At 38.8% G+C, this 25,296-nt stretch overlaps 1 protein-coding gene across 1 annotated transcript in view; it reads left to right on the top strand.

The window, feature by feature from the left end:
* Positions 1 to 25,296, top strand: part of NEBL (nebulette) — a 272,908-nt gene that overhangs the window by 115,506 nt on the left and 132,106 nt on the right. The window contains exon 4 of the mRNA XM_049798223.1: positions 9,930 to 10,037. Within this exon, the coding sequence (XP_049654180.1) occupies positions 9,930 to 10,037 (108 nt within the window). The remainder of the gene's footprint in view (positions 1 to 9,929; positions 10,038 to 25,296) is intronic.

Raw genomic sequence — 25,296 nt, 5'->3', positions numbered from 1 at the left:
TCCAAGGATTAACATTTGCAGTGATTCAGTTGTCTTCACAAACACCTGTCTTTTGATGGTTTTTGGAATATTAGTTGGAACAAAACAATATTTTCTGTGGTTTTCCCCTCTGCAGCTGAAATTTCTTAAGAATATCTGACATTCAGAGTTGAAAATAAATGAAAATGTAAGCATACAAGGCTGAACCGTCTGCTGTGTGTTTTCTGGTATGAAACTGCCTTTCTTAAATGTATAATTTTCCATTCACCTTCCTTTTCTTCCCACCCTAAAACGAAGAACTAAATGGAGAATTTACAGTCTCAAAAAAATGGGGTTTGCTGTCACATTCTAGCTAGAGTTTAATTAAAACTAATCTGTGGGTGCCAAGCTGCAGGCATTAACTGGAAGTTGATTTTATGGACTTCCATATTTTTTTCCCTTTTTACTTCCAACTTTTAGAAAGGAAGTTCCTACTAAAGCCTTGAGGCTTTATCTTCATTACTGAGTGGCAGAAAGATAACTTGGAGGGTAGAAAAATTATAAGGATTTCAGAATCTGCTTACAGTTAAATGGAAAAGGTAGTAGTCTCTCTCCCCTGTCCTTGGTTATACAGAGAAACTGACTGCATGAGACATCTATAACTAATTGTGGCGGTGTGTCCCCCTCTGCCCTTTTCTGCTTAAGCAATAGCCACCAGTGGCGGTCGTGATGGCTGCATCCGGCTTAGGTTGGACTCTGGGGAGACAGATAACAACACAATAGCTAAGGCTATAAATCTTGCTCAACAGCTGAGGGCTAGTTGAGCATGCGCCAACCAAAATATGGCTGGTATGCAAATATGGCTATAGGTCCCTCATCTTACTCCATAAATAGTGGACAGCCAAGGGCCCGTTGAGCACTCCTGCATGGCAGCAGGCTGCATGCCAGGATCTTCCCTTGAGTAGGGATGCCTCTCAAGGTTACTCCCTGAGGTTGAGAGAATCCTTATTGCATCAGATACTCGGTAAATTAATTGGGAATAAGCATGCTGAAACTTTGTAGTTTTAGCTAAGTGATATAAAGGATTGATTGTGCATATATAATCCTCTAGACATAAACTGTTGACCAAGTCTAGGATTAAGTCTGGATCCAGCTGCACCAATACTCCCCTCTGAGAAGGAGTTTAGAACACAAGGGGGTCCTCTCTGAACCTCATGACTCAACGGGAGGGTCTCCTTAACAGCTTTGCCTGACCCTGTCAGTAAATGCAGTAAATAATCAAGTGGACCTTGCCATCGAATCTTGTTAAATCACTGTTGCATTTACCATTGAACTTTGTTAACTCACTACTTTATATCAATAAAGTATATTGTTGCTTCTCTCTTACAAGCCAAGTGCATCTCTCTCTTTCAGCGACACTAATACGGCAAAGGGGGCGCAGAGTGTGTAAAAAGGGCATGGATTTTGCAACCAGGGTTGCACTGCAGGCTTCCACTTGTTATATCATTTTCCAAGAAATAACCAATAAATGGCAGAGTAAACAGTTGTAAGGAGCTTCCATAAGAGCACCTAAAGACAAATGATCCATTAACTCTGTGGAATAAGAGATGGCAAGTTTTTACCAAGAGAGCAGACAAGAGGAGCTGTAGGATAATGAGACATGAGGATAGTTACTAATGTGAGTGGTATATAAGGTGCCAGCTACATGGCATCTGAGTGACAGACGTGAGAGACCCCAAGTTTGCTAAGCTATCAGCAGAGGCCAGAGGGTATAATTGTAGTGTGTCCCATTACTTTCTGTAATGCCTGCGTGCCTGCACGTCTGCATTGCTCAAATCCAGATTTTTCAGATCCTTTTCCTCTGCACTTTGTTCTGGGCTGCATTCTGGTTGCTCTCAGTTGGACTCATTTCAGCCTCTTTCTTTTGCTACAGCAGGGAATGTTCCCTGATTTTTTGGCAGTTGTTCATGAAAGTTTTACAGATTCCCCCCCCACCCCCACCCCCGTCATGTGCTGGCTCTCTGCTGCCTGTTAGTGTTTGTTTTGGTTACCTTTTGTAATATATGACTACAACTTGCACCCTTGGTCTGTATTACAGTTTTCTGAGGTCAGTCTTCTTTACATCGCTTCTGGGGTCAATCTTACTACATCTCATGCTGTATTTTTTAGTTCAGTTTTTGGCTTGATTCTTTATGTGAATTTTCTACACTCTTAGGACCAATATGGCCCTTGTGTTATTTGGAAGATTTGTTAGGTAGGTTTTGGGGGTTTTTATTTGGTGGCTTTTTGCAGGGAGGGGAGTGTTTGGGGTTTCTTTTTTTCCCCCAGAATTGCTGTTGTGGCTGTCTGTCTTTTCTGTGGATGTGCATTTTTGGGTTTATCTTTCTGGTACCCAGTGGGCAGATGCCTCTGAGCACTGCTAGTTCTATGAGCCAACTAAAGGCTGTGTGACTATGGTTTGCATGGCGCTGAGCCCGAGCTAACATATCCTGCCTCTCAGCAGGACTTACTAGCTCAGTCTTCATGCCCTAGCCAACCAGCAGTTATACATTTTCTGTCCACCTTGGAGAGTAGGCAGAGCAAGCTCACATGTGCTTGTGATTTACTGTGTACTTCCTTCAGAGTACACAGCTCTTGAGTTCATCATTTTCCTGGTGGTTGTCTGACCATTCTCCTTTCTGATGGAGAGAACAGCAAGACAGTATGTTTAGTTCAGACCCCGCCGTTAAAACCATATTCCAGGATTTAGTAAATCTATACACGAGGCATTTAAATGTTGGTTTGGTTTTTTACTTTCTTACTCCCTTTATGTCTGATAATTATCTTTCTGTTTGGAGGAGTTTGCCATCATTAGTTTCATTTTTGAGGGTATTATTAAAATTTGTGGTAATTTATCAGGTTGCATTTAGATTATATGTATCAGTCTTTAATTTCTGCTCGGAGATGAGATATGGTGAAAGCAGATCTATTTCTGTTGTGGCAGACTAAGAAATCCTTCACCTCACCAGGCTTTTGTTCCTTGGAGACAAACTAGTTCAAACACAGAATATACCAAGTAATACGGAATGGACAGAAGATCTGATGGTATTTCTCTAACATGAAGGTTGCAACCTCATCTCTCCTCAGCTGCAGTTCTGCACAGAATTTGTTTACTACTTCTAAAATGTTGATGTAAAGTTTGTTTCACAAGTTGAATGGATGATAATTGCTGGTGGAAGTGGGGGAAAACCAGCTTGATCTGCCACTGGCTTGTTCTCTATGTAGCCTTCTCTGTGTGTGCAGACTTTGGAGAACATTAGTGCTATATTTTAATAGAAAAGGATATGACTGACTTTCACTTTGTCCAATAGCAAAACAAGGTGCAAGGCACTTGAGCAGCATCTGTACTGGCATAAAAGTAATTTCTTGGGCAGAAGCACCTAAGTAGTTTCAATGGAAATAACCTTTGATGGCGTGGAGCCTAGGCGACTTGTTTGCACATAAGCCTGTTGAAACGGTCTCAGATCACCCTCTCTTCAGTCATAATTTTATTTGGATCCCAGCTACTGTTCACATGCTGTTGTGAAGGACTCCATCATTTTCTCATTCTGAAATTGCTGATCTTTCACTGCCTCCAATTTCCTGTTCCTGCACATCCCGAGGTCTGGATCATTTTTACCCGTGCTTTTTCTGTAAGTCGCTCTCATCATCCTCAGTATAAAGAGACCACATTATAGAGACATTATCTCCAGAGTTACTATTTATACATTTTAATTTGCACCCATCCAGTATTTTAACTGTTCTGACATGGATTCCAAGATTTTTGTTTGTTAGAAGTAGTTCCCTGGCAAAACTGCGAAGGTCCTCAGGGAATTACAGGTGCAGAGATTTGCAGATGATTAGAAACTTGCTCAGGTGTACTGTACAGGGTAGCATAGACAGAATCGCCCAATGATTGAACAATATGTATAGAAAGACAGTATATTTAATGTTAGTGATGGCACTTGAACCTTTTTACTCCATATAGTTGAAGATGTTTTTCATAGTGTTGGAGTGCTGGCCTTTTCAGATTTAAAACATCCTTGAATGAGAAACTTTGTTCTCTCAGAAAGTTTCAACTATTATGATGAATGCTTCAGAGCCGTGAGTTGTGAAAATGGCTTTTTTACTATATTAAAAGAAAAAATTTCTATAATATGACCGTGAGCATTCTAAAGACTGTTTAAAAAAATTGCGAAATGCAGTCTCAGGGGATTTTTGTTTTGTTTCATTTTACTCCCTACTTTTTTTTTTTTTGCTTTTAATGCAGATTCCTTTAGCTGACTAAGAACACAGTAAAACTAATGGGATGAAATCTTTAACCCTGCAGTCCCTTGTTCCAGGTAAACTCATTCATCAAAGGCCTTTTAGGAGCCTATAGCTCCTTGATTTCCCTAAGAAATGCCCAACCTATAGCTTCCAGTTCATATAAAATCTTGAGGACAGTTTAGTCTGCCCTGTGGGCCATTCTCAGTTCCTGCATTCCAGATGTCTGTTTAGATTTACTGTGGACAATAGTTCTAATTGAGTGACAGTGGGAAGGCCATGTTTTACTGCCATTAGGAGAAGCAATGCGTGGGCGGATTGGGTACTGACTGTTGTTGGGTCTTAGATGGGACTTAAATGTACCTCTAATTATGAGCAGGAGATGAATGGGATTTCGAGCTATGGGCAGTGTTAGAAGACAGACTATGCCATGAAGACTGAAACCTAGCTTTGTCAGATAGGATAATGTTAGGGATCCTTCATAGAGTGATTAGTCAACTAAAAGGAAGTCTTACTGAGTTTAGTCTGGAATTGTTCTTTACATTTGATTTACCTGTAACCGTTTTTTTTTAGTCATGATCATAAAAACCTAATTGACAGAGTAAATTTTTTCTCTCTCTTGCAATTAAGTTTGTAAGAAGCAAGATAAATCAAGGCAAAATCAACAGACGTAGGTGCTCTATGGAAGAAGCAGATCCAAACAAAGGCATCTTTGCCAAGATGTGCCTCTAGGACCTGTACTGTGGGAGAGGATTTCTTGCCAGTCTGTGAAAACCAGTGTATTAGCAGATGGTGACCTTTGGGAAGTAGTTGTGTGTGCTGGGCACGGAAGAAGCAGATGGCTCTGGGCAAACCTCAAACACAATATACTGAAACGAATTCATAAATATTCAGGGTGTGGTAAAGACTGTACGTCTATGAACATTCCTTTCAGGGCAAATGTGGTGTGAATGTGGTGTGTGCGGTCTCGTTCTACCCTGCTTATTCCTTCCTTGCTGGACATCAGGCATGATGATGCCACAGTCTGTGGGGCTATGCAGTGTATCAGAATAAGGAAAGGGGATATTTTGGAAGGAGATTAGTGGCATAGCTGCCTGGTCTGTACAGGGAAGTGGAGAAGAGACAAAGGACTCTACAGGAAACCAGCTTTGACACTGCCTTAGCTTTTGGAGATTCAATATTTGTTTTGTTGTGGCTAAGTAACTTGTTGAGGTAGGGATGGAATGAAGTGTGTTTCTGAGGTCGGTATTATTCACAGCTGTCCAGTGATGATAAGAGCATAAGGATCCACCATGTTGAATTCTTGTTCTGCTTTTTTTTTTTGTTCAGTGTTTTTGGACTCCTGTGTTGTTTGTTCAGTTGACACATGCTTCAGTTATTGCAAATGAGTCTGGACTAAGGGTAGGTGCAAAAAACCCCAAGAGAGTAATCAATCTTTTAGGCTCCATTTATATTTTTGGTCTATTTTTCCCAGGAAAAATTAATCTTGTTTTGCCAATGGGTGGATTTGCTGCCAAGTACCAAGTATACCTGCAAAAAAAATGAGCAGCATTTTCTCCATTATAAGATTTTATGTACAGAGTAAGATGCACCCACCGTCTTGGCTGCTTCATGGTGACCTCATGAATGGATTTGGGCTTATCAAAGATATCTTGCTGATGTAATGAATCTGAGAAGTTTGATTTGTTAAAGATCTGTTGGATCACTTAGTACTTTCACTGTGGGTCTGTGCAGTATTACTTCTCATGAAGTATTTTCACTTAAAACTTTTTCATTTAAGGTGATTTATTAGTGTTTTATTTCTAATGTTTATGCCACACATTGTTTCTCAAAGGATCAATTTTTCAGGGCAGTCACCACTGAGGGTGCTCTGCATTTGTAAGACTGCACTGAATTTTGGAGCCAAGAGGGAGGCATTACGAACCACTAGCTGGGATTTTAGTGATGAGCTGATAAAAAGCATCTTTGTAGGAAGTGACTGCATTTATGATTCAGTCATTAGGGGTTATAGACATTTCCATTTCAAAACTAAATTTCAAGGGTTCCAGTTTGTTGTGGGTTGACCTTGGCTGGCTGCCAGGTGCCCACCAAGCCGCTCTCTCACCACACACCCCCCAGCAGGACAGAGGGAAAAAATACGATAAAAAACCCCCTCATGGGTCGAGTTTAATGGGAAAAAAGCAAAGGCTGCACACCGAAGCAAAGCAAGAAAAAGATTTATTCCTTACTTCCCATCAGCAGGCGATGTCCAGCCACTTCCGGGAAAGTAGGCCTCAATACACATAGTGCTTCAGAAGACAAATGCCTTAATAAGCAATGCCCCCCATTCCCCTTAGCTTTTGTTGCTGAGTGTGATGTTTTATCATATGGAATATCCCTTTGGTCAGTTTGGGTCAGCTGTCCCAGCTGTGTCACCTGTCAACCCCTCGTCTGTCCCCAGCCTACCGGTCTTTGGCTGAGCTTGGGGAGACATCCTTGATGCTGTGCAAGCAGTGATCAGCAATAGCCAAAACATTGGTGTGTTATCAGCTCTGTTCTAGCTACAAATACAAAGCACAGCACTTTATGGGCTGCTATCGGGAAAGTTAACTTCATCCCATCCAGACCTGGTATGCAGTTAAGTCATTCATTATAGTAATATTTACAGCTCCTATACAGAATATTCTTTTCTCTGGTAAATTGGTTTGAAGCAATTAAATTGCATTTTAATCCCTGATTTTGTAGTAATTATAAGTTTTCTGGGTAAGAAAAACTTGAATTTTTAAATTATCTAAAATTGGAGATCAGTCAGCAGTTGTTTTCTCCCCTCTTCATCATATGCATTCTTGATGCTGAACAGGATTTTTTTTAGATCCAAGTTCTGAATGACTGATGGCATCTTTATTATTTGACATTTTCTGGAAACTTGGGGTTTTTGTTCTTTTGAACTTAAAATAACTACTGGTGTTACTGGGCCACATTTCACTGAGCTGCGGTCTTCATGAAACATTTGTTGTGATTTTTATAACTTAAAACTACATTTTGAAGTTAGGTAGCAAAATCCAATAATGCATATATTAACTCTGCTAACATTTTAAATAATTCAATTTTTTTATGATTTCAGAGTAGTTGCTCTGAAGGATATAGTTAACCTCACTCCTGTGAAGTGATTTATTAATAGAGAGTAGGAGCCCTTTTTAGCTGACTGGAGGATTAAAATAATGTGATGTTAAAACTATCTAGTTCTTCTTCTGTTCCTTTGTAAGATGAATAAAGGTGATTTGAAGTTAATGGCTGATACATTTGGAACTAATAACAGGAAATGCTCTTTCTAACAATAGGTAATCTCTCTTATAGGCTGAGCCCATTTCTTATTATAAGATGTGTTCACTTGCTCATAATTCTGGTAAACTTTAAGCAGTAAGGCTGAACATTTCCATGTCAGCTGTCTGCCTCAGGCCAAATTTTGAATTTTAATGCAAAATACTCAGCTATTTCCAAGGCTGAGACTAGGACAAACTTTTATTTCCTTATATGAAATTCTTGATGCTTTTTTTTTTTTTTTTTGTTGATGAACAGCTCAGTTGTCTTAGCATTTAGGGCTGAAGAGTTGAAGCTTGCTGAGATGGAAGAAAGTCTTTTGTGTTAGGCACATGTCCTTGGCCATGGAAGTCTGTCCAAATTTGGTAAAGTTTTGTATGACTTCAAATTAAAAAAATTCACATATACTTGTAAGATCTCTTTCTAAGTGCCAGACAGTCCTGCAATATTATGTCCACCCAGTATATTCAAGGAAGGCTCTGAGAGTCAGTGGAAAGATGGAGAGCCATTTGGTAGAAATATAGGGACATAATAGGCAACAGAAAAAGCATATTTGAGAAAGGTTTTTGAAGTGCCTTGGGTAAACGGATTTAGCAAGAAGCCATGGAGAGATAGATCAGGCTAGTTTAGAAGCTCAGAGGGAGACAAAGTGATACCTGATAATGGTGGTCAAATGGAAGGACAGGTGCAGAGGGGTTGAATGTGGGGCAGATGAATAGAAAGGCATGGGCCAGTGGCCGATACTTTCCTCAAAAGCCTGAGTGGAAGCACTGTTTCCTTAGTCTCAGGGTGGCGTGAAAAGAATATACTCATGTGAAATCTACAGTCATTTGTGTATGAATTTCAGGTAGCTCTAAGGTGGAACACAGGAAAAATGGTAATTTGTTGCTGTGGTCATTTACTGCATCAAGGATTTGTATGATGGACCTATGCATGAACTATATACAATGATAAATATATACAGTAAAACTACATTTAAAGAAAAAGCAAAGGTTATGAACATACACATCAAAGACTAGGATGGGCAGGGCAAACTATATTCTACTGTGAAACTTTACTTTTGTGATCTAGGGGTATTTTTTCCTGTGTATCACCACCTTAAGTGCTTGCTGGTGAAATAAGCCTAAGCCAACCTTTAACTAAAAATTTGGTGCATAAGCTGGATGTTTTCTGGTTATCAGTTGTGTAGAGGAGAATACTGCTTTTTGTACTACTGCTCTCCCATGTGTTGCAAAATCTGGATGTGTGTAGTAAATAAAGCAGGGTACATAGGAAGTAAAAAGAAGTTGGTATGGATAAGGTAGCTGAATCCATCTGTGGATACATGGGTCCAAGCTCTGTCTTTGCTACAGAGTTTTGTCTGCTGCTCGACAGTGACTTAGGATTTTGCAGATTTCATCTTGTTTCTTTATGCAGAAATTGATATTCCCATGACTGATTTGTAGAAGTATTGGGTATTTGTACAGGTAACTTAAGTCTATAATTTGAGCATATTCAAGTGTTAGGAATTTGAGAGTGAACAGCCTGAAACCACTGTATGGTTTTGGAAATTAAGCTTTTTTCACCTCAGTTTGCAGGTTGCCCTAGGAGTGTGGATAATGCCATTCCTACTTTCCAGGGTGCGTTATGAAGATTGATTAATGACTGTGATGAGAGCTATAAAAAAGCTCCTGCAGAAACTAATATCCCTACCTTGATGGTAGGATTTGAATAGTCTGGTTCAAAAAAGGACCAGAACATACGGACCCATCTCTGCTGTGTACAGAATAAAGGAGGGGGACTTGTCAAAGGGTAATATATGAGTACCCGATTAAAGACAATATCCTAATGCATACGTGCAAGAGGGACAAATTAAGCTTGTACTGGCAGCCATTCCCTAACTTATGAACGTTTGACTTTGCAATCCTCTAAATACTCTTTTCATGCAGCATTTTTTTAACATGTAATTTATGTTTCAACGGGGGAAGAGACTGGTAGACTCATCGTGAAGAGAGGCTGAAATGTGAAGCTGTGTATTAGAAGACCTCTAGATTTAGTTATAGCTATTTTGGGGGGAAAATAAGTGCTTGCTTGATGCTGTGTTGGCATCTGTAGTTCTGTGGTTACTTCTCTGAGAATGAAATGACCACAGAGAGTGATCTTTCCACAGCTGCAGTATGCATGGAGGTGAGCCCGCAGCACACCTGGAGGAGGCAGTTCCTCGGGCACTGGGGAATTTTGTCCTGTTGCTGCCTGTCTCTGTTTGTGGATGAAGGCAGGCTTCTCCTTTAAGGGCTGAAAGCCTTTCACAAGTGCTTTATTTACAGTAAAAAAGAATTGCTACATTGCTAGAGGCACATTGTGGAAAATGAAAACAACCCTGTTCTTCTGTATTTTCTATTCTGTAGGTAAAATACAAAAGAGACTTTGAAGAAAGCAAAGGAAGAGGGTTCAGTATTGTGACCGATACGCCCGAGTTACAAAGACTGAAAAGGACTCAGGAACAAATCAGTAATGTATGTGACTGCCACATAAAGTGATTGTAGATGGAGAAATAGTGTGTCTAAGAAAAGGCGTGTTTGTTGGTGTTTTTGATGAAGTCTGTGAGAGTGAAGAATCTGATTTTGGTGACCGATTTGTGTATGTCAGATTTTGAAGTGTGTGTAACTTTATACCATGAACTTGTACAGCACATTGGCAATGTGTGTTCACCTCTCCAGCTTTCAGCAAGTATGCTCAAAGTATTTTCTATACTAAAATGATTTTACACTTTTTGCTCTAATAGATTTACCAGCAAGTAAGAATACTTCTGTAACTTTTTATTTACATGTAAACTATATAAATTATATGAGCTATAAAGTTTTGTCTTTTTTTAGCAGGGGCTGTCAAAGTTAGCATAACTAGGAAGATGGAGTTTTCTAGAGGCAGTTAAAATTTTGATACTGAGTTTTAAAAGAAAATATATGCAAGGCAATGTTCTGCAAGATGAGAAAGGAATGGCAAATAGCAAAACTTAACCATGTGTTTCATTAGCTTAGAGCTTGAATGCAGAATGCTTTCAGGAGTGGAATTTTTAAAAGTGGGACTTTTCCTGACTTATGTTTTCACTAGGAAAGTAATTTATTTATATTGTATTCCCTTGTAGCATGTTTAACTCACTGCATGGTGGAATATCGGGAGATACGTAGTGCAAGTTATGATATGTATGAAATAGGTAAGAACTACAGGCAGCTAGAAATGATACAGAATCAGTACCGTTAACTTGTCCTGGCTTCCCTTCTGGTTGTTCTTCTGCTGTGAGAATATGTCTCCATAGATGATTTTGTGAAAAATTTTTTTAATCATTCATTGTAATAATAAAATAACAGCATGGCATCAGAGGCACCTAGTGCAAGTATGATCAGAAGAAAACAATGGAGTTTATTTACTTGAAAGAAAAAACTTTTTTCCGGTTGGGATGCTACTGAAAAAAAAGAGTCACTGAAAAATACTAGTTTATCACAGCAATGGAGATGTACCATTCTTGCTGAAGCATTCACTAGTTAAGATTTTGATGTCCAGAGCTGGTCTTTGAGGTGAAAACAGGACTCGTTTCCTTGAGCGTTGTCCAATGGGGAGGACAGTTAATTTAAGAGCTGTGCAAATGCTCCTGTGCGTAGATAAGACGAGAACAAAAGCTCATATCTTATTTTAATGCTGGGGCTAACTGAAATTTCTGGTTTGTGAGAGAGAAAGATGTATTCTGCAGAGTGGCCAAAAGCATGGCCATTAAGACTTCTATTTGGGATCTGGGACACTTCAGCAAGTCACTGGTTTTAATCAGCTGTATTTTTTATTCAGGCTAGGAACTTAAATTAAGTCCTCTCACGACCTACATAGCTTCCTCGAGCAAGAGCAATCTTTCTGTGTGGGGTAGTTCTGGAACGCATCAAGGAGATGAAACAAGCAATGCTCTGATGAATACTTAATCCCTTGCATGGGTCTGCTCTGTTAGGAGAGGTTGAGAGGAGTTCCCTACAACAGGCCTGCAATACTCAGTTTTGGATATTGGCATGCCAAGAAATTTAATTAGATCTCCCAAGTCCAGTACCCTCAACATCAGAATATAGAATAGTATGACAGCTCACTTGCATACTCTTTCTCTCTTGTTCAAAGCATATTGGGTTTTCCTTTGTGGGAAGGCGGGAAAATAAAAACAAACAAGTAATTTTGTGAAATGGTAAAAGAGTTTTCTTCCCATCTCTATTTCGGAGTAGGACGAGGGGGTTTCTCTTCTAGCAGAAGACCTTGTTGCACAGTTTATGATACCCTCTGGCTCGTGAACCAAAGGTATCTACCTGCCCTTTCAGACCCAGAACTACCTTTTTAAATGTGAAAAGTGTTTTTCTTTTTTTTTTCCCAGTATTTTTCCTTGGTCACTCCAGTCTCTTCGTTCCTAACCACCCAGTCTTAACAATATAGATTTGTTCCATCCAGTCATAACAATACGGAGTTGTTTTCTTTTCTTGATGTATGTAGCTGACAGATTCCAAGTCATGGACTCTATTAGAAATAATTAATCTTGAAGGGTAAAATGGAATTTTAAACTGTGCATTATAAAAGAAGTTGCATTTCATTTACACTTACACTTAAATAATAATTTGATTTATAGCATTGTATTGTAGAAAGATAATTCTGTATAGGCCACAACTTGAATGTAATTAGAAAAGTCCTATATTATAGAAATGCATTCCACACGAGGTAGTTTCTGTATTTATCAGATAAACAGTATACATCACGGACTAAGGATCTAATTAAGGTTTCAAGACACTGAAAGGTAAGCATTTTAATAATTCTAAAATAATTTTACTTTTCATATATAGCAAAATGGAAGAATACTAATATATTTATATATTTAATTTTCAGTTTTGCTTTGATTTCACCTTGAAGTATTAGAAACTTCTCAAAGAGCCTATTTGAAACAAAATCATAACAACTTCATTGAAGGGGTAAGTGAGCACAGTTAAGTGTGTAGCTATTCTTGGTGAAGATAAATAACAAAATAAAACTAATGATAATAGATATTATTTAGCAGAAATCCTTGTAAAATATTTTTGTCCTGATATTAAGTTTTGCAGCATACATGAATATTAGCACAGTGCTCTGACTTTTTAAAGAATCTCTTACACTATCAATATAAACGTGAGGAAAAAAGTTAGTGGGGCGGGGGGAGTGGGAGGAGAGTGGGTTGATGGAGGGGGTTGGATTTCAGTTGCTATTTTGCCACCAGCAATCCTGCCTCTGAAGACAGACCAAACTCATAGAATTTATTTTGTGGCTTGATGGATGTATCAGGGCCAGAATGGAGTTTCTTAGAAAAGAATAAAATTTACCCTAGTGTCTCATGTTTTTTTTAGCATTAAAAGCCTAATTTTGAAGATGTACAACATGCTCATTAGAAAGAATCACAAAGTCTCTTTGTGACATTCAGGTTCAGCTGCCCCAAACTACAACTGTTACAGCTTCTTAGCATTGTGTTAGCTTGAAAGCCGTAAACTGCACACACTAGCATCCTAGTCTAGATTGATGTAAGCAAGGCAGCATAAACTAAGCAGCTTTTTTTACTGATGAGTTTGCAGGAGTTTTGGCACCCTTTGCATGGCTGAACAGGCATTTTAAAATTAAATAATTTTTACAAATTAATATGTGTGAAAATGTTTTATAAGTATTATAAGAAGTTTATATATTTATAAGTATCATAGAAGTTTATTAGTATTTTTTCAGTTACTCCAGATATAAAATTTCCGTCACTTCTGCTGCAGATGTCACTGTTTCTTGGCATTGAATTTGTAGTTAATACACAAAAAAATTTATACTGTTCACACAGAGAAATGTGTTTATTTTTTTTAGAAGACCTTGCAGTTTTTTTCGTCCATCTTGAACTTTGAGAGGATTTTCAATATGAATGCAAATATTCTCAAAATGAAAACAATACCACGTATTTTTATAGGTGATTTTGCCAATAAGCTAACTGTAAACTGATTTTACAAGGAAAACGTTAAGGTGGCAAAAGGAAAAGAATAGTTAAAGAAGATGGCAAAAGTTTATTTATTGATCTATCATGACACATGGCTAACTGAAGAAGTGGGAACTCAATCTAATAGTATTTCCTTCAGGGAAATGGAACACTTTTAGCAGTTTGTAGCAATGAGCTGCAGCCTACTGCCACTGCACTTTTATGTCTAGATATGTGGCTTGAAGCATGTTTTATCCTATGTGAAATAAGTTGCTCTTTCTTAAATCTGTTCCTGGTAAATGTCTGCAAAGTATAAAGCAAAACAGGTGTCCATACAAATTGATGGAGTGAGAAGCTTTCATTAAGATAAAGGCCAGTGCTTGGATAGTAGGGGTTGCTGACTTGGTTGTATGGCTGGAAGGATGCATGGAAGCTTTCACAGTGGCTGCCCTCATTACAGTGAGAGCTCATGTAAGCATTTCTCACTTCCACATTCATGCTGTTAAGTCATGTGGGAGCAAGAAGCAGCATATATCTGTGCCCTTCTTCCCTTTGAGAGCTAGCAAAGTAGAGTCATGCAGTTCATTTATATATATGTGACTTGTTTTCCAGGGGGTTTGGATTGTATACAAAATGAAAACTATACCTTAAGGTAAAAAAGGAAAATATGAAAACAGATTAAATCTGGTTTACAAAGCACATTTCCAAGTTATCCTATTTTGGTGAAGACCTTAAGTTATGAAGGACGGTAGAGTTAGTAAAGAGAAGGTCACTGAATCACCCCCTGGGGGGTGGGGGTGTCTCCTCCATATACCAGGAGTTGAACCCCTTACTGAGTTTAGTGAAGCCTGTATTGGATGCAGAGAGAAAGAGAGAGAGAGAGAGAGAAAGCATAAAAATCTTGTACATTCTCAAAAGCAGTGTATGTGGATTTGAATGAGAAAGGCTATGTATGTATTCATTGTCTTTAATGAAATAGGGTGCATGTGTTTAAGGGTCAATTCAATTCATACAGCTCCAGGGGAAGCAGCAGAGGACAGGATTTCCCCCATAATTTGAATCAGCTAAATACCTGTTTTCTGGAGAAAGACACAAATGATAAGGAATTGGGTACTACCTCAGATGTGACATAAATATGTCTTCATGAAGCATCTAAATGAGGAAACAAGTGACTTGTGCACATCTGCATATCTGAAATTAGAAACTGTCCCTAACAGTCATTGAGCCATGGCTCCATATTTAGAAGCTATTGGCACAGTTGTTCAACCTGTTTACTTGCTCGAACGTAAAATAGTCTCTTAAATTGCCAAAAGAGATTGTAGAGAAAATTGTCAGGAGAAAATGTTAACAACAAGGCCTGGAGCTCCATTTGTAGGATTCACAGCATAAAGCCTGCAGAGGCTCATCTCTAAGGGCTTTTTTCCCTCCACTGAATTCAAGTGAAGGAGAAGAATAGCATGAAAGGGAACAAGAAAAATTGACAGCAACATCAATGTCTACATTTCACAAAACCAACCATGGCACATCAACGAAGAGACTGGGTAAGCATGTTAAATTGCATACAAAAAGAGCTTATATTGTTCTAGGCAACACTGGGATTTTCACTGCTTCTGAAGTGATTCATACTTTATCTGACTGTCTTAATATTCCTAAGCATGATTTTTTTGTTGTTATTTCATTTGGGAAATATGCATTTAATCATATATGACAACTGTGTCTACTAACATAGCACTTGCTGACCAGTGTATGAAGTGCTGCATGCCGTAGTAGGTGTAGAAGTACACCATGGTACTGATTGCCTTCTGCTCCTGTTGGTTCCTCTGACAGTTTAACATGAACTGCAACTCTAAGAGCTCTTCATTATTTGGTATGCTGTAGGCTTAATTCCACACAACTGCATTTCAAATATGCTGCATATAACTCATGTGATTAAGAATCTACCAGTTGCGTTCAACAGCATTTTTTTCTGGCTGGAAGCTAGGAGGTTGAATCTGCAAGAAGATGGAGTTCCTGTTGTGCTCCTCTGCAGTGACCATACTATGCATAGAGTCATGTCCAACCTTGTCCCTTTTCTGAATTATCTTCTAATCTTGCTTTGTATAGATACATACAAGTGCAAATTCTGAGAAGGCCCAGATCCTTTGGCTTTCTAATATTTTCGTGTTAAAGTTTTTTGACTTCTCATTTTGAGTAAGCAGGAAAAAATCTGCCTTGAAATGTAGAATCCTAATAAATGCTTTAGAAATGACTTAGCAAAAGAATCACATTGATTTTCAGTGACTATGAATATTTTTTGCAGATTTTTATATAGCTTTCATATACTGTACAGTTTTCAGAAATTTGTAAAATGACTGAACAGATCCTTAAGAAATGATGAGTCTAAGGAAATGTAAGTAGCATTTTAGATAGAACTTGTGCTAAGTGAGGAACTGGAAACCTTTGAGAACACATTTCAAAGCTCAGTGTGTATTCTACTTAAAAAAGGAAAATCTTTCTTTAATGATCATTATCAAAGTATTATGCAAAGTTAGAAAAAGACAGCATTAATTTAACCCCTATGTATATGAATTCTTTACCTACACTTTCAGTAAAAAGTCTTAAATGATTTAATGGCATGCAATTTTGTCCACTTCTTCTTGCTTTGATCCCTGTGTAGAACAATAGTCCGCAAGCATTCAGCTTTGTAATATTTTCTTTCATTTACTGTTTATTTACTGTACGGTATGATATTCCACACACCATAAAATGTTGTAAAAGCAACCTGTAACTTTGTGGAGTTTTCCTCAAAGCTCCTTTCTCCCTTCTTTAACTCTGTTGAATGAAGTTGTTTTCAGAGTTGCCTAAGAAATGGGGAACTACTGGAATCCCCTTTTACGTGGTCCTTATTTACACGAAAAACTAGAGCACAGAGATTAAAGTATTCATGCTAATCAGGTAAGTGGTACCTAGAGTAAACCAGTATCTTCTATGTCAGCCTTCCATTAGAGGTAGAGGGAGACCCTTTGCTAGGGAATTTTGCAGCTGTTCGCTCGGGAGGAAGAGATCACTGAGAATCCAGAGCAGTGTGTTCGTGATTCATCAGGGGTGTCGCTGACTTCTTCTTCTGTCCCCATAAATTTTTCAGATTCTCTTTGTTGGTTTCCCTTCCTTAATCCTTGTGATATACATGACAATAGCTCCCAAGATGTGGGAAGAAACAGTATTTTTAGACCCCCAAATGCCAAGTTAAAGGATACTTTTTGGAATGTCAGGTACTCATTACAATTATTATGTATGGTGGAATTTATTATGTATGCAGTTGGAATTGAATGATTTAGTTAACTTTAACTACTGGAAAAGTTCTGCTGAGCAGGTGGACTTCCAATTTGCAGCAATGTATAACTTAGTCACATTAGGTCATATTCCATGGGGGTAGTAAAACAGATATCCCTAACATGGTGACATTCTTCACCTGCTGAAGATCAGCTTCCTGGTCCAGAGCTGGAAAAGCATTAGAGTCTATCAGTGACATTGTTATAAGACTACTTTGTAACAAAGGTGGAAAGGTGCATAACTCTTCACTAGAAAGAACAGAAGAATTTTACCATTGAGAAGCTGGAAAACAAACCCCTGCCCACGAGAGGCAACTGCATTTGGAAAACCTGTTAACATGAAAAATAGGGATTTATAATGGGTGTTAGTGAGTTGTTTGAGCTGTTGTATCCCATACTGCCCATAATAGCATTAGATGTGTAAATTCAGATAGGCATTTGGGTAAGTCCATTGCAACACTAACCCCAAACCTATACTGAAGTTCTGGTAAGCTACTAATGTGCGAGAGAAACGCCACATCAGCAAATTGTATAAAATGGAAGTGCTTGTCTGTCAGACACAAGTCGATTTGGATTTGGATTTGAATGGCATGTGACCTTGGGACAATTTCTGCTTGGGGAAGCCTCCCTTTCAGCAGCCCCACAGTGAGGATGGATAAGTGACCTCATAAGAACCCTCACAAATGTGAAGCTGAAACTGTCCTCAGAAATGTAGGGGGAAATATTTTAGGTTAAGTGGATCTCTGGTAGAGAAAGCAAGCAGATGTGATGCCTACATAGCTGCGTCTTAAATGGTCTTATTCCATCTGGCTTTATTCTATAGGCTTGGTTAGAAAAAACTCTTTTCTCGCCTTTTTTAGCAAATATAATATGATATATATTATTGTGGTTTATTATGTTTTTCCCCTAGGATTTCAGAAGTCTTTTTTATAAGTTTGTAGAAGAAATTGCTGTAACTATTGCTTATTTTCTTCTGTATCACTGCTTTCATATGAAATTAGTAGATTACAAAAGTTATAGAGACGTTATGATGTTGAAATACATCTCAAAGTTTCAAAAAGTTTTCAGTGAAGTTCCACAGGGAATAGTATAGTCTTTCTGATTCTAATTTAAATAAATAAGTTTGACAGGATGACTGTAACCTTGCTCACTATATTGACAAAATAAAATGAGTTGTGTGGTGGAAGTAAAGCAAGCTGTCCAGAAAAATCCCCAAAGGCATAGATTTACTGCATTGTGTAAGTGGGTCAACTCATGCATGAGAAATGAATGCTAATTGCAAACTGGTTGCAAAAATGTAGGCTTTAAGTAGAATTGAATCAAATGATAACCTAAATATTTTGATAGACATGTCCTGTCATGCTTCTCTTTAGAAAACAGCAACAAAGCTGAGCATTACAGCGAAATAATTAAAACGTGTATTTGTGGTATGTTAGAACAGTGTCATTAACTCCAAAATCAAAGGCGTTGGATTCATTTATGTCACTAGCACTGGTAAATTTTAAGTTGAACCTGTATTTGCTTAAACCTGTATTTGGGTTGATGGGTTGCTTTGCAGAAGATACACTTTAATTCAGTAAAGGATGCTCTATTTTCGATGATCAAAACGTTCAGTCCAGTCTAGAAAAATACCTCTTGGGCTTTTTCTGGTTAAAATAACAATAAAATAGAAATACCTAGTTAGGAGATATGAAAGAAAATGATAGAAATTTCTGTCTTGTTTCATCTTCTATTTGTGATATAACATTCATATTGCAAGGCAAGGCGTATGAAAGGCATCAGTAATTTAAGAAACTAATACATAATCTTCAAATATATAACATAACATTTCATGGACTTCATTTTTAATCCACAGCAATTACCATATCTTGTCAACAAATGCATGTGTTACAGATACAGAAGTAAACCTCTAGGTCAATATGTGCTTATTTAAAACTCTGAATGTCCTAATTGGAGGCTAAAATGGCTATGTAAATGTGAGCAATACATTGACGGTTATGCTATTTTCACATTTTTCTGCAGTATTGACTATATTGCACATGCCTCTTTGTACTGTAGTTTATGGAATGAAAAATTCCAAGCTTTAATGAAGACAACTATAAAAACTGTTTTGTGACAACTGTTGTAAGCACCTGTCTGTCATATGACTAAAGGACTTGAGTCTCTCTTTAAACACTAGTGACTTAAAGACTTAATCAACATGGAACATTTCTGATATTTAAGTATATGGCTTTTTGTGTTGTGGTACTAAGCAACTAAATCATGACAAAAACCCAACAACAACTTTTTCCTGTGTCCCTTGAATATATTTAAGCAATATCAAAATCACTCATTATTTTTAATGAGTATATATTTTTGAAGCCAGTGCTTTTTACATATAGTAAAAAGAGAATGAAAGTAAACCCCCTTCATAGCAGCTCAACTTGAGAGCTAATTAAAATGAAGCTTTTAGAATGAGAAAAAATTAATTAGCCAAAAAGTTGAGAACCAGGAGTTAGCACCTCTAGAGATCCTTGAGTATTTAAATGCTTGCAAGGAAAAGATGATCTGTAATTTCCTAGTTTTTCTATATTGTCCATTACCCTCTTATCTTTTCAGCTTGTAATTCTGTCTTATCTGATGCTTTTGTTTTTTTGTGCATCAGTTGCTAGGGCAGCATCTTAGGCAGTAAACCTCCTGCTGAAGAACAAGATGCTCTGCTTCTAAAGCTAATGCCATCTTTAATCTTGATCCCTGGAGATTTGAATGTCTCACCCCTATGATGCTCACAGACTTCATTGACCTTGACAGCAGGGGGTATCTGGTCCTCTGTGGCACTCAGTTGTTTTTTTTTTGCATGTTAACACATATGTCTGTGATTTACTTAGCCTGTCAAGAGATACATTAGTTGTGACAAAGCCAGCACTGTAGTAAGTATAATGATTAAACTTTTTAACCATCCTAACACAAGAGGGGAAGTAGCAAAAGTTTGCATGTAGTGTTTCTGCTTGTGTCTACAAAGATCTCAGAGGGTAAGAGTTTACTTTTCCAAAAAGCAGGTTACAGTGACGCAAGTATTGCTTTCTAACCCTTTCTGCTCTCAGTATTATTCAAATAATGATTTAGTCACAGAAATGCTTGTGTACTTTGTTGAAAGGTTCTTTCCGTGGCTCTCACCAACATAATCTCACTGTTAGCAACCACAGTATTTTAATGGAAAACTGAAGTATTTTTTCTTCAGATCCGCCTTGAGTTAATTTCTTTCTCTCATGTCTTTTCTCAGTTGGTAATTAGTGACCCTGTTCAGTCCCCCAGAAAGATGAGGTATAAAGGGGCAGATACTGAATATTTCACTAAGCAAGCAAATAGAGGGAGTCTGAACCTCAGTCCATGTAGTAACTAAATATTGGACTTTGGGCAAGTCTAGTCTGAGGAAAATGTCACTTGAGAGGTGGTTGTTTTGAACTTCAAGGCTGGTTGTTTTCAGCCTTCCTGAACTTCACTCTTCTGCGCCCCTGCTTTATATCGGCTGTCTTCACTAGGGAATGATGGTGTAAAGTGAACCCCTACCCAGTTTGGCCGGTCCAGCCCTTTTACAGCCTTAAGAGGAGAAATATACTCCAGAGTGTGTGACTTATGTTGCTGGGGTTAACTGATTTTTATAGGGTTTGGCATATTGGGGTAGCTGTTCCCCATTTCCAGAGTAGTGAGTGGGTAAGCAGCTGAGGAGGATAGTGTGGCTGGTGTGTGTTTTGGCACAGCGGAGGTGGTCTTTGGTTAAAAGGGGGAGGACTGGCTTACAGAGAAGCTGTGGCAAGACCCAGAGTCTGCATCAGGGCAAGGTCTGGCTGTCTTCAGGCTGTGCCTCAGCTTACCAATACTGAGCAGGGATCGTGCTCCCTCCTCTTCTCAGCTAGTGGGACAAAGGCACTTCATCACCTTTTATCTTGAATGGTATTAGCTACCATTTTGTGGCAGAGCTGTAGCCACTCAGTAGTGCTGCTCCCTCAGGCACCTCTGATGGGAAATGAAGGATTCAGAAGATCTGGGAACGTGCCTCCATCTCATCTCTCATGTTTTCTTGCCTGCTCAGCAAGGAGACCAGCTCTGGCGTGGGCTGGGCTGCCCTTGGCTGCAGTGTTGTGAACACAAGGGAAATGGCCAAAGGTTTTCTTCGCCTGTGCCAGGAGAGCTGTAGATACGACCAGGGCAAGGGCAGCAGGCGTGGAATGAGGTCACTTGTTTGGCATTGCCTTTTGTTTAGCATTCCTTTCTGTGCAGTGTGTGTTTCTGGCTCAGATAATAGCTGGCATGCTGTCTTGAATTGAGAAGTTCAGTTAGCAGTAAGGTTTCTTTTCAACAGAAATGAACTGGATGAAAGACTCAAAAAAAGCTTGGTGGTGACAGAAAATTAAGCAGAATTATCAGTGAAGGTGATGGCAAAAAGTTATAGAAGGCTCTGACAGTACTGAGGGATTGGAGATTAAATGATCAGCCTATATTGAAAATGGGTAGAAAAGGTACTGAGAAGACACAAATGGGGATTGAACTTTCAGTATGAAAAAAAAGATCAGGCTGAATAAGTCTATAAAGTCACAGGTAGCATAGAGCTGGAAAAGTGAATGTGATTATGTGCTGTTTCTTATAATGGAAGAACTAGGATCAGGAAGTGTAGCTGTCAGGCATCTACTTGAAAGAAAAACAAATATGTCGCATATAATCAAACTGTGAAACTCATTAATACAGGAGACAGTGAAGTCTAGAAGTATAAAATACATTAAAAGAAGGATTAGACAAGATTCTGAAAGTTAAATCCATTGGGAAATATTAACTGTTGTGACCCAAATCCAGTGACAGGGTCAGGAAGGCTCTGGTACGCTGATAGCAGGAAACTGGAACGATCTTAGGGAGGGGAAGACTGTTGTATAGGTATGTTCCCTAAGCATGTGTTATTGAGCAGTGGCAGAGCCATGATGCTGTTATCAGTGAGACCAATGAGTCCATCAGTGAGCTTAGCACTTTGTGCCATTTCTAGCCACAGCTGTGGCTCAGCCGTACCAAGCAGTGACCGCTTCCTTGGTTATACATAGCTGGGTTGAATTTACAGAGTTAGAGTTAAAAAGGATTATTAATTATGCACCTGACCCTAGACCCTCTCTGATATCAACAAGCTTCATTCATAACATCTGGTTGTCTTCTTGGTCTTTCTGTTACAAACCAGAAAGCCTTTCTAAGTCTTGAATGGCAAATTTTTGAAGAGGTGGCTGAGGTGCAAGGGTAACTGGGATATGACATATATTGCTTACACACGTGCAAGTGTTCTTGCATAGCCATGGCAATTGACAGACCAGGTATTAGTCAAGAGTAAGATGGTTTTGGCCCACTAGGATTTTAGTGGTTTTCAGGTGAATCTCCTGATCATACTACCACACTTCCCTTGGCATTGCAGGACTGTCTTGGAGCATACAAAATGTATTCATTCCAGATGAAACTAAACTGAATGATGCACTCCAACCACCAAAGTGTATCCAGTCCATTGGACCAGAGTAGAGCTAGACCATAGCTACTCCCACTTGATGTAAAATACGGACTTTATGTCCCCAGAACTATTTCATTCTAGAGATCTGCTCCTACTGTGCTGCAGTACTAGCTAATGGAAACATTACTTATGTTATCCTGCTTAGGAACTAGTCATCACTTCAAAGTTGCATTCCTGTAAGACTGGAGAGTGATATTAACTATAACTACAGGCTTTAAAATTCAGAAAGTGGAAGCGTAGAAATTGTGGGTGCTGAAAATCAGATTGTTGCATGACCTCTGTTTGCCCTGTCAGGGGGTCACTGAGACTTGTCTGGTGCATGCACTAAACTTGTGATTTATGTTTGTGGAGGATGTCAGGAGGAAGATTCATGTCTGGATGTGCAGGTGCTCCATTAGGACTTAGAAAGACATGGATTGATTATGTGGTTATTGCCACATGCAAAATTAGCCTGGTCAGAGACCCCTGACAGGGAAGCTTGGTGCATAACCAGTGAGCCAGGCTGCAACTGATAGAGCCTCAAAATCTTAACAGTACATAACTAAGATAACTTTGGGAGCTATCGCATCTGGTATGCTGGGTCTGAACTTTTGGAGATGACATGCTGCATCTGTTAGATGTGAGAACTGACTTTTGCCCTGATTTTTGAGTCTGGATCAGCACAAGATAGGCACACAGTCCCTGTGTGATACAGGAGGGAAAGCAGGTAGCCAGAAATGTAGCCATGCTGGTTGCTGTTGCTTTGGGAGCAGAGTATAAATATATGCCAGATGTATAAATGAGACTTGGGAATTGAGTGTATCCCACAGGTATAAATGAAACTTGGGAGTTAGCCGGTAGGCTTGTGTCTGTAGGAAAAGATATTCCTGTGGTCTAGAACAGCTTGAGGAACTTGGGCAATCCAAGGAAATCTGCTCCATGTTAGCAATTTGTTTATATTTTGCAACATGACCTTTGCTGACACCAACTCGGTTGAGAGCTGAGGCACACAGTTCTCTGTTAAACTAATAAAGCTAGCTGTTAAAATGTATCCTGTGGATCTGGCATTCATTCACATGCATATCCTGCTCCGTGTTTGGTTTCTGTTCCGAGATATGTACTGCACAGAAATGGGGCCATTTGCTCAGTCCTGTTCCTTACCAGTTTTCAAGGACTGGCTGGGCAGAATAGAGGGATTTCAGGAAGCTTTTCCTGTTGAATGAGGACTTTGACTCACTCCAGTTAGGAACATTGCATTGTAAGGGCCACTGAGTCAGGTCCTCAGCTGTCAGCAGCACTTCCTTACAGAAATCGTCATACATGTTTTGAGCCTGATCTTGAAAAGCTTGAGATTTTTGGCCTTCAGTGTCTAGCCAGTTGTTACCTTAGGTGTTTCTTGTTCATCAGATAATTTCTCTTAGACACAATGGAATGCATGGATCAACCATTGCTGGTTTGTACTAAGACAGGGCAATACAGCTTGTTACACCTGGATTTGGGATGTCTGGTCTTTATTCCTAACCTTGCTGATGGCATTCTTCATTGCCTCTGGCAAGCTACATCACTTCTGTTTGTCTCTACAAAATGGGGATAATGGTGCTGAGGGCCTTTGGAAAACTGTTTAAAGATATAATGAAAATGATAGAACAGCTGAATGGTATGGCTGCTGGTTGTTACTTATGTGTGCAAATTTTGTTAGTGGTAACTTGGGAACATAGGAAACAGTACAAGAGGGGTTTTTTGAGTCATCAGCTCTAGTCCTCTGTATTGCTGACAATCTTATCATACAAACTTCTCAAAAAACTTGTCAAACTCCATACTAATCTAATCAGGGCTCTAACCCATTCTCTTTGAAGATTGACTTCACCTGCTGGAGGTTAAAAGCCTCATCCAGTTTCCACAATAAATTTCTCTGTGGCAGGCCTATGTCAATTTGTGCATGAGCACTGTCGTTTAGTTTGCACGGCACTTCTACCTCCATTACATTTTTAGAGAGAGATGTCATTGTCAGACTTTTGTTACGTGATGCTGAACAAGTAGGTAGTTTTCATGTGCCTGTGCAGAAGTCTCACTGTTCCAAAAAGTCCTGCCACTACCTGTTCTGATGCGAACTCACTTGAGTACAGAGGATGAGAGTGTTTTTCGTGCTATTGTAAGTGAGATTTTAAAAATATCTTGCCTGATTAATTTCAGGATTATATTTGCTTTTCTTCAGGGCCATTTTGGTGGCCTGCAGTCACTGTGTGATTGATTCAGATATGCAAGTACACCTCTTTCCAACTATCAAACTTAGAACCTGCAGCAGAAATTCTCTGAAGAACATATTTTTTGCATTGAGTAATATTAAATTCCTTCCTGTTACTGCAGACCTCAAACTCGATCAGTTTTTCATATAGACTTTTATAGCCATACCTTGTTAATGAAATTATTTAATAAACTTAATCCCAATATAGCCCTTAAGGTAGTTCTTCTTGGGAACCTTTCAGCCTTTCAGCATCATTCTGCTATCAGCACAGCTTGTTGAATTGTTTGTGCAGTCAGGTGATCTCCTACCTGTCTCTGAATTTGCAGTTCTTAGATCAATCTCCATATTTTCTAACTGAATACATAAACCATATTCTTTTATACTTTTTCTCTGTGGTTGCCATGCCTGATTTGATAAATTCTTAATAGTTCTTATTAGGAGATTTGTGATTTCAGAGTGCCAGGGATTTATTCCCTGCTCTTGCTTAGTTATTTCCAGATTCTTTCAATTTAGACACATAAAAATCTGCATTTTAATTCAATTTCCTGTTTGGTAATTTCCTTTGCAAACTCCATTAGCTTTCTTTTTTTTTTCTTTTGTTATTATTTGTTCCCCCTCAGTTTCAGTATCATCATTCTTACTGAAAACTGATGAAGAATATAATTCTAAATTGACAAAATTCTTTCTGTCTTCTGTCTGAAGAACAGCTACTTTTTTTTTCGTATTT

Source organism: Accipiter gentilis, chromosome 4 (genome assembly GCF_929443795.1).
Source record: "Accipiter gentilis chromosome 4, bAccGen1.1, whole genome shotgun sequence".
In the NCBI taxonomy this organism is placed as follows: domain Eukaryota; kingdom Metazoa; phylum Chordata; class Aves; order Accipitriformes; family Accipitridae; genus Astur; species Astur gentilis.
This window is presented reverse-complemented; position numbering and strand designations above follow the sequence as displayed.